General features: G+C 38.5%; 1 protein-coding gene across 1 annotated transcript; it reads left to right on the forward strand.

Annotated features, from left to right (window-relative positions):
• The first annotated feature begins 200 nt into the window (after positions 1 to 200).
• On the forward strand, positions 201 to 1,676 carry LOC116163173. The gene has a single exon (XM_031477024.1). The coding sequence runs from the start codon at positions 201 to 203 to the stop codon at positions 1,674 to 1,676; it is 1,476 nt and encodes a 491-aa protein (XP_031332884.1).
• The last annotated feature ends 12,674 nt before the right edge of the window (positions 1,677 to 14,350 follow it).

Consider the following 14,350-nt stretch of genomic DNA (forward strand, 5'->3'; position numbering starts at 1 on the left):
CCTGAGTTCTCACAAGAAACACCGATAATAATAATAACTCGAAACCTACAAACGGCAATAATAATAATAATAATAATAATAATAATAATAATAACAATAATTTGTATTGTCTTCTTTGATAGTTCTAGTCCTTTTGTCTTTTGTTTCATGTCATAAAAGTTCACAAAAAAAGGCCTTGGCCCGCTGGCAGTAGCGATAAAATGCAATGGTTGACGACACTTTATGCTATGAAAAAGTTCTCGAGCCCTTCGGGGCGCCCACATCTTACTGCTCAGGGGTTCGGATTGTCCCCAGAGCCGGCAGGGAGCGAGGCGGAGCGGGCAGGCCTCACCCGGTCGATATTAAGCGGCTGCTCGGCGTCCGTGGCAGGGAACCAAGCCACGGAGCGGGTAAATACATCTGGAACAAATGACGACCTACGCTATGTTTCTACCGGACACTCTAAAGGCCATGGCGGCACAACGACGATTGGCGCGGAAATGGAGAGTTTTCCTTCATTACCGCAAAATAATGGTACCAGCGAGAAGGAGGACATCGTGCCCCGGTTCCTGGTCCTTAAAAGGAAAGAAGGGGATTTTACAAATGTAAGTCCCTTCTTAATAAGTAAAACGATATATGGAATTATAGGAAATGTTAAAGAAGTAAAGAAAGTGAAGGGTGAACTATGTATTGAAACTGTGTCTAGTAAGCAGTCTAAACAGATGCTGAAATGCGAAAGATTTGCTGGTTTTGAGATTGTGGTTGAACCCCATAAAACACTAAATACATCAAGGGGAGTAGTTTTTTGTAGGGATTTGTTAAATTGTTCCCTCGATGAAATTAGGGATAACCTGAGCAGTCAAGGTGTAATTGATGTAAGAAGGATAAGAACCAGACGAGACGGGGAATTCATTGATACCGCCAATCACGTCCTTACGTTCAACTCTCCTAAACTGCCAAGAAATATTCAGGCCGCATTCTACCCTCTACAGGTACGACCTTATATTCCCAACCCTCTGCGGTGTTTTAATTGTCAACGGTTTGGACATTCATCAACAAGCTGTAAATATGAGAAAAGGTGTGTGTGCGGGAAACCTCCACACGACGAAGATCAATGTGAGATTCCTATTGAGTGTCCAAACTGCAAAGGGCCTCACAAATCTATTACAAAAACCTGCCCTGTATACAGGCAGGAAAGTAAAATACAAGAAGTTAAGGTCATTCATAAACTTACCTACATAGAAGCGAAAAAGAAAGTGGACACCATGGTAACTCCAAGCACGTCGTTTGCACAGGTGGCTTCAGTACCTATACCAGTGTCCGCGAAACCTGCTGAACCTGAAATTAGAAGAATTATTAAAGAGGAAATAGAAGCGTTAAAGAGAATACTTACCTCACAAAACATACTTGTACCATCACCTCAACCTGTTTTAAAAGTTCCTATACCTGTATCTAATATTAATCTCCTATCAGAGCCTACTACGTCCTCTGAGTTAGAGTGTATGGATACGGAGACGAGAGGGTCAAAACGCAAGACCTCTCTTGCTAAATCCCGGTCTAGGGAGTCAAGTGTTACATCTGTGGATGAAGATAAAGTGACCGAGGCCAAGCAAGAGAGGAAGAGGAAGCCGGGGTGGCCGAAAGGCAAACCTAGAAAGCCCCGTAATTCGGGGTCAAGAGGGTCTTGTACAAATTAATTGTGATACCATCTGTGATATTTTACCCTTACTTGTTAATTGTTGTTCTAGTCCCATATACATTGTCGTTTGTCATTTATTTATATGTTATTTACACAACTGTGATTGTTCCTATCTTGTAATCTACAATGGATAAAACACACATTATCCAATGGAACTGCCGAGGACTAGCTCACAATCTGAATGAACTCAAACTCGTCATTCAAAAGTACCATCCAGTTTGTATAGCTCTTCAGGAAACCCACCTAAAAGTAAGACATAAGTTTAACATGAAAGGTTTTACTTTATTAAGGAAAGACTTTTACTCACCTGAAAGGGCATGTGGCGGAGTAGCACTTGCAATCCGTAAGGGCACGCCGTATAAACGGATAGCAATATACAGCTCATATCAAGTTCTGGCGATAAAACTGGAAATTTGTGGAGGCTTTACATTATGTAACATCTACCTCCCCAATACAAATTATAACACTGAAGAGATTGGTAGAATAATTAATCAACTGCCAATTCCGTTCGTACTTGCTGGAGACTTTAACTCTCATAACATCATTTGGGGTTCATCTTCAAATGACGCCCGCGGAACAGATCTGTTGGACCTCATTGAAAACAAAAGTCTAAGTATCCTAAATGATGGCTCAGCTACGCATTTTGACGCAAAATCTGGGAAATTTGGCAGCATTGATCTGTCGATATGCTCGCCAATGATGTACACTAAGCTGACATGGGAAGTGGAGAGTGATTTGTACAATAGTGATCACTTTCCTATCATTATGAGCATTGGAGGTGATAATCCTAAGATAAAAACCGCAGAAAAATTCAAAATACAGCTGGCCAACTGGAAGCACTTTACAGAACAGCTGATTTCTCCGGAAGATGATAATCTTACCATTGAAACCCTTACAACTTCCATTCTGGATGCTGCAGAAGCCAGCATACCAAAATCCAAGGCACGCGTTTGTACTAAAATTGTCCCGTGGTGGTCCCATGAAATAAAAGAAAAAATATCACTAAAGAAAACAGCGCTAAACAAATTTCGTCGCTGCCCCACGATAGAAAACCTAATAGTGTTCAAAAAACGTAGAGCAGATTGTCGTCGGAGTATTCTCGAAGCTCAAAGAAAGTCGTGGCGAGAATACGTCTCTACCATCACACCGGGTGTTACCAGTGGAGAGGTCTGGAAGAAGATTGCTGCTGTATCCGGTAGAACTGGATGCAGTTACCCCGCATTTCTCCGTAGAGCAGACGGGGAGGTGACGAATGATATACGGGAAATAATCAATAATATCGCTGACCATTTTTATCAAGTCAGCAGCTCGTCAAATTACTCAAATATTTTTCAGCAAACCAAGGTTGATAAGGAGGAGGCACATGTAGACTTCAGTACAGTGTTAGACCTGGAGTACAACGCACCTTTTACCTTGGCAGAGTTGGAAACTGCGTTGCGCAGTACTAAGTTTTGCTCACCGGGATGTGACGGTATACATAATGAAATGCTCCGTCACTGTAATGAGGCACTAAAACAAAGCATATTAAAATTCTTTAACTCTTGCTGGATAAAAGGTAATTACCCCTCCGAATGGAAACGTGCTGTTGTCATACCATTACTGAAACAAGGAAAAGACCCGTTACTAGCTAAACATTACCGTCCCATCAGTTTGACATCATGCCTGGGAAAGTTGTTGGAAAAAATGGTAAATGCAAGACTCCAGCTGTTTCTTGAAAGCAATAAAGTACTGGTTTATACCAGACGGGGTTTCGTAAAGGCCGATCAACAATTGACCACTTGGTCAAACTTACCGATAAAGTCCTGAAGGCTTTTGACGATAGAGAGCACATGATAGCGGTGTTCTTTGACATCAAGGGAGCATATGATATGACCTGGAGACAAGGAATCATAAATAATATGTTTAAGTATGACTTGCGTGGTAATCTGCCCAGATTCATTCAATCATTCTTGGAAGATCGAAGGTTTGTTGTCAGACTCGGTGATACCTATTCTAAAGAATATGTATTAGAAAACGGGGTGCCGCAAGGCTCTACGTTAAGTTGCTCCTTATTCGCAATTGCGATAAATGAAATAGCTTTAGGTGTCGCTGAGGAAGTCGTCAAAAGTGTGTACGTGGATGACCTAATGATTTGTTACGCAGGTAAAACTGTCGGAGAAAGTACACGGAAACTACAGGTAGCTATAGAACGTATTCACGGAAATGCAAGTGATATAGGGTATGTGCTCTCGGAGGAAAAGACAAGATGTATGCATTTTTGTCGACTCCGTAGACCTCACTACGACCCCGTGTTGTTTCTTAATGGGCAAATAATTAGCGTAACCCGGGATATTAAATTTTTGGGACTTATCTTCGACAGTGAGCTAAGATGGACCAAGCATTTAGAACATCTTATTGTATCGTGCAGAAAATCGCTCAACGTCATTAGGGTACTTGCTCACCACAAATGGGGAGCTCATCCTAAGATATTACTTGATGTATACCGAGCCTTGATTATGTCTAGGATGGACTATGGTTGCTACGCATATTCAACGTGCAGCGATACAATGTTGAGCGAACTAGATAAAATCCAAAACTCGGCTATTAGATACTCCCTTGGTGCTTTTATAACGACCCCTATTAGTGCTCTGTATGTGGAGGCAGGTATTCCTCCCCTTGCTTTGCGTCGGAAACAAATGATCATCAATTATTACTTGAAGACCACCTTGGATAATGAACACCCGAACCATGATATGCTGTTAAACGATAACAAAAGCGTGCGGTTACAAAGGTGCAGATCATTGGGGGAGAGAGCAAGAGAATGTCTGAGAGAAATGCACTTGAGCGAAGCAGAACTGTTAGACTTGTCAAAAAAGAATGTCAAAGACCGGGTGTGGGAACACTGGCAGGCACAGTGGGTAAATTCAGATGCTACGTTAAGGAAAGTCAAGCCTAACATAGGACCGCTACTTCAAATTCCTGCTGAACGTAGCACAATGGCAAAAATTTACAGACTCCGGCTGGGACATACCGCGCTTACACACCGTTTTCTTCTTACCGGGGAAGCACAACCTCGATGTGAAACCTGTGGAGTGGGAATATCCCCCGAACACATAATATGTGCATGCGCAAAATATGACCTTCAACGACAATTATACGATATTAAGGCAATGTGGGAAGAAAACTTTAAATCCATCGAAATGTACAAAATTAATTAACTTCTTGCGGAATATAGCAGTATTGCACACAATATGATCCCGTAATGTAGTAATAGTAAATGTCATTTAGATATAAACAATGGTAAAAGGCTAATGGCCACAGCAGCCGAAGCCATAGGTGGGGTTTTAGTGGGTATGCCTTACCAAGGGGGAGCCCCACACTACTTCGTTCTCTATGAAGTGTGCTTAAGGTGCAGTTCCCCCCCTACAAAAAAAAAAAAAAAAAAAAAATAATAATAATAATAATAATATATTTAACATGTTAATGTGCGGAGCACTTACATTGGTCATTGTAAAAAAAGATATAGGGTATAAGACATTACTAATACAAAAACATACATACTACCACAAACAGCTCGAGCAAACATATAACACAATACATATTAAAAAGTGTGCACGAGTGAATTCAGAACTGAAAGTGTCCTTTACTGGTGATCGTTGTAAATTCGTCGAGGGAGTAGAAAGCCTTTTTGAGTAAAAAAGACTTTACTACCTCTTTGAATCTTCGCATTGGGAGTTTCCTGACGGCTTCCGGGATGCAGTTGTACAGGTGCTGAGACTGCCAGACAGCACCGTTTTGGGTTGTTCGCAGACGACAGAAGTGGGTGAAGCGAGTTTCATACTGATGGTTATCGCTACTTAGAGAAAAATTGATTACATTTTTCTTAATATAGCAAACCGCTTCGAGAATAAATAAACAAGGGAAAGTTAGAATATTTAACTCGACAAAAGAATGACGACAATCTTCTCTGAAACTTAGTCCATGAATTAGTCGTATAGCCCTGCGTTGTAATTTGAAAATTTTTGGCCACGAACAACAGTGGCCCCACACCGTAATTGCGTATTCTAGTGTAGTTTGGATCAGACAGTGGTAGGCAGTTTTAACAATATTTATAGAAGCATTGTTCACAAGCTTACGCATGAGAAAAATTCCATTGCACAATTTTTTTACAAATGGCAGCACAGTGTTCTTTAAAGCTCAGCGTCCTATCTACAACGCAGCCCAAAAACTTTGCACTTGAAACAAAATTAGATGGTACATGGTCACACGCAGTTTTTAAGGTGAAATGCATTAACGCGGTCTTATCACAGTTAACACGTAGATGATTACTTTGGCACCATTCGTTAATTAAGTGAACCGTGTTATTAGAGGTTGTTACAGCGGTCCTGAGATCCCTATCAGAAGTCAGAAGTCTTACGTCATCGGCATATAGTATACACGTGACATTTTTTTGTAGACAAGATGGCAGGTCATATATGGCTAAAGCTATGCCCATATTGAATTTCATGCAATTCAGTTCATAACTAACGGAGATGTCAAGGCGATCGGACATTTCTAAACAAAGTTATCGTTCACACGGACAGATAGAGGAACAGACAGACAAAGGAACAGACGGACAGACTAATAGACAGACGACAAACAGCAATACAAAATTATAAACGATCTCTAGGATCGTTAATAAACGGCAAAAGTGTAAAATTATGGAACACGTAAAAAACGGTTTGTTGGTTTTTTTACAATAACTTTTTTAGTAATAAACGCAGAAAAATTCCTTCCTTGGTGCAAGCCTCGATACCATAACGAACCAAATAGGGAAAAAAGTAGAACAATAGCTCTTAAGATAAAGAACTAGCTAGTAGCGACTCAACGAACGAGCGGACGGACGGACGGACAAATTGGCCACAATAGCACATTTTTTTTTATTTTTGTGGAAATGCGCTAAAAAGCAGAACACATGATATAGTACTGAGAGCTCCAGGACCAATACGTACCGCAAAAAATGTCCGTACCAAAGATCACTTTGCCCACACTGTCTTAGAGTCCTTCTCTTAGAAAAGGAGATTGCGAAAGTGGAAAGGATGACGACGACAAGGATACCTTCGGAAACACATTAATAAATTTTAAAGAAGCAGCTTATTGCTTTTGGCACTTGTTCTGTGTTATTAATAATAAATAAGTGACAATGTGAAAGTGACAATCCGAACCCGTCCCAATGAGTGGCACCTAACACGTAACAACTAATCCACATAGGAACGATGGAATCGATTAGTGGCCGTTAATGGCAAATCGCGAAAAGACACCTTTTAGTCCAGGAGGCAGCGACATTTTTTGTGCATTCAATTCTACAAAGCTGATATTCTGCCATTTTATTGTTTTGGTAGTACAAGTAAACAAAACGGTAGTCTACCGAGACATACAAAATTATAAACAATTTCGAGGATCGTTAATAATGAGAAATACAACTGAAAATGAACTAATTCGTATATCATTAGATAAAGAAAAAAAATCTTCTTTCGAATGGTGTCAGTATAAACCCGCATGTTAATTGCCTATGTTCGTTTTTGAAATATTTTTACTTTATGCCCGTGTATATAATAATTTTGAGGTACCTACTTTTAGCAGAGTAGTACAGCAGCTGCGCTCAGAAAATCATACCTTCCAGCGTGTCTACCGAGACCTTATCAACATCACGCGATCGGTAGAGCATTTTTTTTTGGTTTCTTATGACATCAACTTCTTCCAACAAAAATTTCATCTTTGTAGAAATAAGTTCAATTGCATAATTTTTTATGCATCTTGCGTGGGTGGTAGACTTGTGATAGCAACGCTTCCAGCTCGGTAGACTATTACCATACTTCATTTTTAGGTATACTTAATTACTGTACAAACTTTCATTCTTGTAGAAATGAGGCATGTACATATTATTTATTAACATGTTCAGAGCATTGTTGCAAACTTAGGCAACACCGCCGACGCGGTAGACTACCGTTTTGTTTACTTGTACCATTGAATTTATCTTGTACTATCAAAACAATAAAATGGCAGAATATCAGCTTTGGAGAAATGAGTGCACAAAAAATGTCGCTGCCTCCTGATGGACATTTGTTTTTACTTGGTGACCAATGTATAGGTAGAAGCGCTCTCACATGTGCGGTGACAGTGACACAGCTGGATTTCATATCTTATATAGTAGGATAGAGGACTTTATTTTACTTTTATCAATTATTTCACAGTTAATGTACCAATTTCTGAAGGTAATTAATTAAAACAAAATTGATAAGATTGTATTTAAAAATGAGAAATATTTGCCACGCTGTATACGAGGACAACAAAAAAAAACAGCGGTTTAACCAGTTCTAGGGGCATTTCTGACAACTTTTGGCCAAATAGACGTTTTTTACTAATTTAGACCTGCTGAACACGAATATCGATGTTGGCATCTCAAAATCTGAACAGGAAGTTCGGAATTTAAAGATGGCGGCCAATTTCCGAAAATGTTGATCTTTTCACTCTCGTTTTCACTAATGCGACCGATTTTTTCGATCTAAAAACGGATTATAATGTTATTCCTGACGGAGGTACGGCATGATAATGACAAATGTTTAAACAATGATTCCATAGTTTGTCTAACGTCAAAGTGCGTCAAAGTGGTAACCTCTTTTTCACAGTGTACTACGGCTAATGGTTAAATTTCTTCACATGGTGTAATTATTAAATTATTTCTGTTTTGACAAGCATTTTGGTTCCTGTACGTCGTGTGGTAGATATCCGCGATGTTGCATTACCTCACATATGGAAGAATTTCCTTTCATTAGAGGAAAACAAAAGAAATCTGATCGAGTTTTTGTCGCATCACCTTGAAGAGGCCTCATTTGACGGCGTACTGGTGATTACTGGAGGCCTCAATGATGAAAGAAAAGTTTTCTGTAACCGTCAGACGACACAGATTTCCCCTTTAGAAGCGGAAGCGGATACTTACTAGGATAATGCTACAGATACAGATGTATTTCTGTTGCTTCTTCATCGCTTCGAGAAAATACTGGCAAACTAAGTTTGATTGCTAAACGGGACTTCAAGAAAGATAGTCTTTGTTCCTATCCAATGATGTGCAGAGGAACTGGCCAAAGGGAGTAGTAACGAATATCCTGTCCTTTTACGCTATCACAGGAAGAGATGTCACGTCATTGCTGCCTGTTGTGAATTTCCACGCTTGGATGCATTTATTTTTATTTATTTCGAAAAAATCGGTCGCATGAGTGAAAAGATAAGCATTTTCGAAAATTGGCCGTCATCTTGAATTCTGGACTACCTGTTCAGATTTCGAGGCGCCAACATCGATATTCGTGTTCAGCAGGTACCAATTAGTAAAAAAAAGCCTTGTTGGCCAAATGTTGTCCGAAATGCCCCTAGGACAGAGAAACTTCGAAAAGTGAACCAGTCTAATACTGCCAACTTAATACAACTTTCACTAATGCAATTTATATGTCAAAATTCCCTAGTTTCATTATAGAGTAAAAGTTCAATTTGATAGAAATTTCTGGAAAATATCTTCTCAATATAAAAAATTATAAGAAACTTGTTTCATAAGACGCCTCATTGCACTCGTTCATTAGAAAACTAAACTTGAACTCGTGCCACTTATGAAACTTGTTTCTTTAATATTCTGTTCTCTGCCGAACCGATCAATGTTCACAAAACTTGATTATCACGCTACTGTTACAAGCGGCAGAGCAAAGCGATGCAAGCTTTATAGCGGAGTCGATGGTGTCCGTCTGTCCGTGAACACGATAACTGCTAAACGCTTGGACCTATTCGGTTGAAACTTTGCACAGTAGGCTTATATATATATGTATAATATATGTAACAAGTCTATTGAAAATGGGTCAAATCCAATGACACCGTAGGGTCACGCCTCTCTGCATCTGGCAAACGCGTGAACTTATTTAGTTCAAACTTTGCACAGTTAACATACCACATGTAACTAACCAATTGAAAATGGGTCAAATCCGATGACCCCGTGGGGTCACACAGAGGTGCTCTGCCGCTTTTTTAAACGCTCTTTATGGGATTATTATATTATTAGGTAGTATTGGTAATTTCATTAAAGTTTTGGAATCATTCAAAATGGATGAAAGAGTTTGAATTGTATTTTCCACAGAAGACACTGTGGCAAGAAATATAAATTTCAATAGTTTACTTCAATGATAATTTAACAAGTGTTAATTTTATGTCTAAAACGGTAAAGTTTTAATGAAGCAATTCACAGTGACTGACGCGAAAACTAATGTAACAGCAAGAACGGGCGAATTACTAATTTAAATTTAGAGATTATTTCAAATTCCTGGTAAATCACACGCTACTAAACAAGAAGTTGTACAGCAAGCACTAATCAGGATTAGACATGCACATGGCAGAATAATTTCTAGGGATGTTTAAGCATCTTACGCTTTCTTGGCGCACATGCCACCAGTTATAACTTTCGAGTCTCTGTGGCGTTCATTTGCAAGCTTGTCTTATTTCTAAAATATTGATATTACGAGAAAGATAACATGTACCGATTTTAACAATGCAAATTTCTACTTCGTATAACGGACACAAAAGCCAACAAGAAATAACTGCGAGTTTTTAAAAGTGCGAGAACATAGCTGCACGAGTACCTACCTCACTAAACCAAAGAGTAGGTACTCTAACTAAAAATTAAATTAAAAATATACGAACTAGGAGGTAAAAGTAGCGATCAGTTACAGACAGTTAATTAAGGTAGGTAATGAAATTTTAGAAATTAAGATAACCTTTATAATACAGACCTCTTCGCGTAAATCCCAATGCGTAAATTAAAAATAAAAAGGTCGTATGTAATTATTTTTAATCCTTTAAGATCGAGATGTCTGCTTCCTAAATTTCAAACGGCAAGTACCTACTGTTCGCGTTGTATAGACATCGCTGGAAGACTACACCTCAAATAATGCAATTGCTGTCCAACAATGTAATAATTTCGATTTAATTTAGGTACATGATAGCACAGATTAGTGTTGTCTGTGATGATAGCTTATTATATGAAGGAAGCAGTGTCTTTATTTTAGCTTTGTCGATTTTGCATTTTTGATCAGCTCATGCAGGTTCAAACTTTTCGAATTTTAAGCTCACTTTGCTTTCTTTATTCAGTCAGGGTAGTATTTCAATTTTCGTGTTTATGCTACATATAACAAGTTAAAAAGTAATCGTAAACGATTTACATAAAGCGCATTTCCACTTGCATTCATTTCCCATTTGTAAGATGCAACTTCTGTTAAAATCGTAAAAATCCGGCCACAAATATGAAAGATAGCGTTGCAGATGGGCAATCAATTTTTGACGTGCTACTTCAATTTCAGTTTATAATAGTAGGGGAGCTAGCACGAAATCCACTGAACGAGAATGATCAAAATTTTAACCGATGGAGTTCCATTTTGCCCTATCAGAGTATGCTAAAATCGATCGTCTGCCGCCTCAGGTCATACGACTTAAGTCGCTGCGGGTACTTCTTGTGGTACCAGTTTTGAAAGGTTGTTTTTCGAGAAAATAAGTTATACACCAAATGAAAACGTTGATAATAGCTCTAAAAAAAATATTTAAAAAAATCGCGCACATTTGATAACTCCGTAAAAAAACAATTCTTAGTCGGTTTTTCACGAACTTTCTACGGATATAACTAGGTTACCGTTGGAAGAATGAAGCTGATTTTTTTTACAGACTAATGATAGGTACAGCCAATGACTATGAGAGTGTTTCTTTTTTAAATTTTTTCTCTAATTATAAGATATCTTATAATGTTAAGATAATAAGATAATCTTGTAATTAGAGAAAAAATTTAAAAACGAAACACCGTTAAGTCATTAATAGTACCTATCATCAGTCTATAAAAAAAATCAGCTTCATTCGTCCAACCGTAACCTAGTTATATCCGTAGAAAGTTCGTGAAAAACCGACAAGAATTGTTTTTTTACGGAGTTATCAAATCCGCGCGATTTTTTAAAAATTTTTTTTAAGAACTATTATCAACGTTTTCATTTGGTGTATAACTTATTTTTTTGAAAAACAACCTTTCAGAATTGGTATCGCAAGAAGTATCCGCAGCGCCTTAAGTCGTATGACTTGAGGCGGCAGACGATCGATTTTAGCATACTCTGATAGGGCAAAATGGAACACCATCGGTTAAAATTTTGATCATTCTCGTTCAGTGGATTTCCTGTTAGCTCCCCTACTATAAGAAGAATTTCATTTCAATGCTTTTCTAAATAAGAAAGTTGGAACTGTGCATGCTCAAATTTAAATTTTGAAATTAACGTTAGATTTTCCTTTGTTCCAAGCGCCTGTATCAAATTTCATTTAAATTCTTCCATAAATTAAAAAGTTGGCACTGTGCATGCGCAAAACCAAATTTTGAAACTGGCGATTGACTTTCCTTTATTCCAAGTGCTTATGTATCAAATTTCATTTAAATACTTTTATAATTGAAAAAGTTTGCAATTTGGTTTAGAAATGGTCGAGATGCGAAAAGGGCACTGTGGATTTTGAATCGATTCGACTCAAATTTTGGCATTGCGTATTATATGGCTAAAGCTATGCCCATATTGAGTTTCATGCAATTCAGTTCATAACTAACGGAGCTGTAAAAGCGGTCGGACATTTCTAAACAAAGTTATCGTTCACACAGACAGATAGAGGGACAGACAGACAAAAGAACAGACGGATAGACGACAGACAGCAATACAAAATTATAAACGATCTCTAGGATCATTAATAAACGGCAAAAGTGTAAAATTATGGAACATGTAAAAAACGGTTTGTTGGTTTTTTTACAATAACTTTTTTAGCAATAAACGCAGAAAAAATTCCTTCCTTGGTGTAAGCCTCGACACCATAACGAACCAAATATCGAAAAAAGTAGAACAATAGCTCTTAAGATAAAGAACTAGTAGCGTCTCATAGAACGAGCGGACGGACGGACGGACAAAGTGGCCACAATAAAGGTAATGTGGTTAGTTGTAATTGTACCTAATTGTTCACTTGTTGTAAATTCTAATGCCTTCAGCTAATTGTAACTTAAGGGAAGTTAACCCTTGAATTTGGTTTTATTTGCTATCATGCAAATGTTATTCCTATTTCGATTTGTTTGAGATTGGCCAGATTTTCATTTGATAGTTTCAACTCATTTAGATTGATTAGCAGCTTCAATTCTTTTTCGCCCGTGCAGAGATAGATGCCGAAGTGAACAAGATACTTAGCGGCATTCATCTCGAAATACCGTATCCAGGACCTCCAGAACAGAAGGTCCGGCTAATTAACAATGTATTTCATATACTTTATGTAAGAGACTTCGGAATGTTTTTTTTTACAAATGAGAAAGAGGTGGAATCGCTTTGCAATTTACTTGAGCTGACCACTCTTTAGCTTGCCAAATTTAGTTTCCTCTCTTGCTCCAGATTTCCTCCTATATTTTAACCTCTGTGAACGGAATTTTCTTCGGCGCGGTTTCTTTTGTCCGATGAGTTCACGGCATATCTTTGGCTTTAAATGCATTCTGTCTAAATTTGAAGGAACTTGTGATAATCTACCCATATGGTTAGGCAACACACCTTTACATCTGAAACCAAAAACGACCTGGTCTGTATACAGGGTGTTACATATAAGTATGTAAAAATTTGGATGGTAGAGGGAATCAAAAAAAGGACTTTTTTCCAAATAACTCGAGGGTCCAACGTGTTTCATTTGGGAGCTACCCCCAAAAAAGTGGTAAAATTCATTAGCAACGATAAGAGTTAGATAAACTGGTGGCACGTCTTTTAATAGGTTTTGTAGAGTGCCCAAAGCAATTCTGCAAAAAAAATTTTAAATTCCTACAACAAAAGGGCGCACCTCTAACGAAGGTGCGACAAAATTCTGATTTCGACGAAATTTGGTATCTGGGGGTTTTTGAACATGCAAATGAGGAACCTGAAATTTAGTTTTTGAAAATTCGAAAAAAAATCCGCGGCAATTCTTGGTCGGGCAATGAAAATGGAGAGAATTCCTCGATATTTGTTGTGTACATATTTGATGAGTTACGGAACAAAATTGTCGAACCGTTTTTAAAGATTAGTCCTTCAGGTCAGAAAGTGTCCCCCGCCTACTTGTGAGTCATCCAATTTCGCATGTAGTTAATTAAACAAAATAACAAAAAAATTCGTTAAACCCTTATGGACATTTCGTGCCTTAATAATAGAGGAGCTAGCTCAAACCCAATGAACGAGAGTAATCAAAATTTTAATCGATAGAGTTTCACTTTGGCCTATCCAAGGATGCTAAAATCGACCGTTGCGGTACTTCTTGCGGTACCAATTCTAAAGGTGCTCGCTCACTTAGGCGAAGCGTCGCGAAGGGAAGCGTTGCATTTTTTTCGCCTTTGAAGTTTACATACAGGGTGATTCCTATAGTACCTGCCACCGTTTGGGAGCGTGTAGGTGGTGCGTAGGGGAGTATTTTGATATAGGACACTTGGGGTCGGAAATCTAAAATAAGGGTGCCAGAGCCAAATTTACCTTCTGGAATTTCGCGCCTGTAGGTAGGCAACCCAACCGGCCGGCGGTGCACACGGAGCGATCTCAGGCGGCGATGTGTGGCTGACACTTGATCAGAATTTTGTTTAAACCCACGAAATCCCGTCTGCAACGA

The sequence above is a fragment of the Photinus pyralis genome, unplaced genomic scaffold (genome assembly GCF_008802855.1).
Source record: "Photinus pyralis isolate 1611_PpyrPB1 unplaced genomic scaffold, Ppyr1.3 Ppyr1.4_LG2, whole genome shotgun sequence".
Lineage (NCBI taxonomy): Eukaryota > Metazoa > Arthropoda > Insecta > Coleoptera > Lampyridae > Photinus > Photinus pyralis.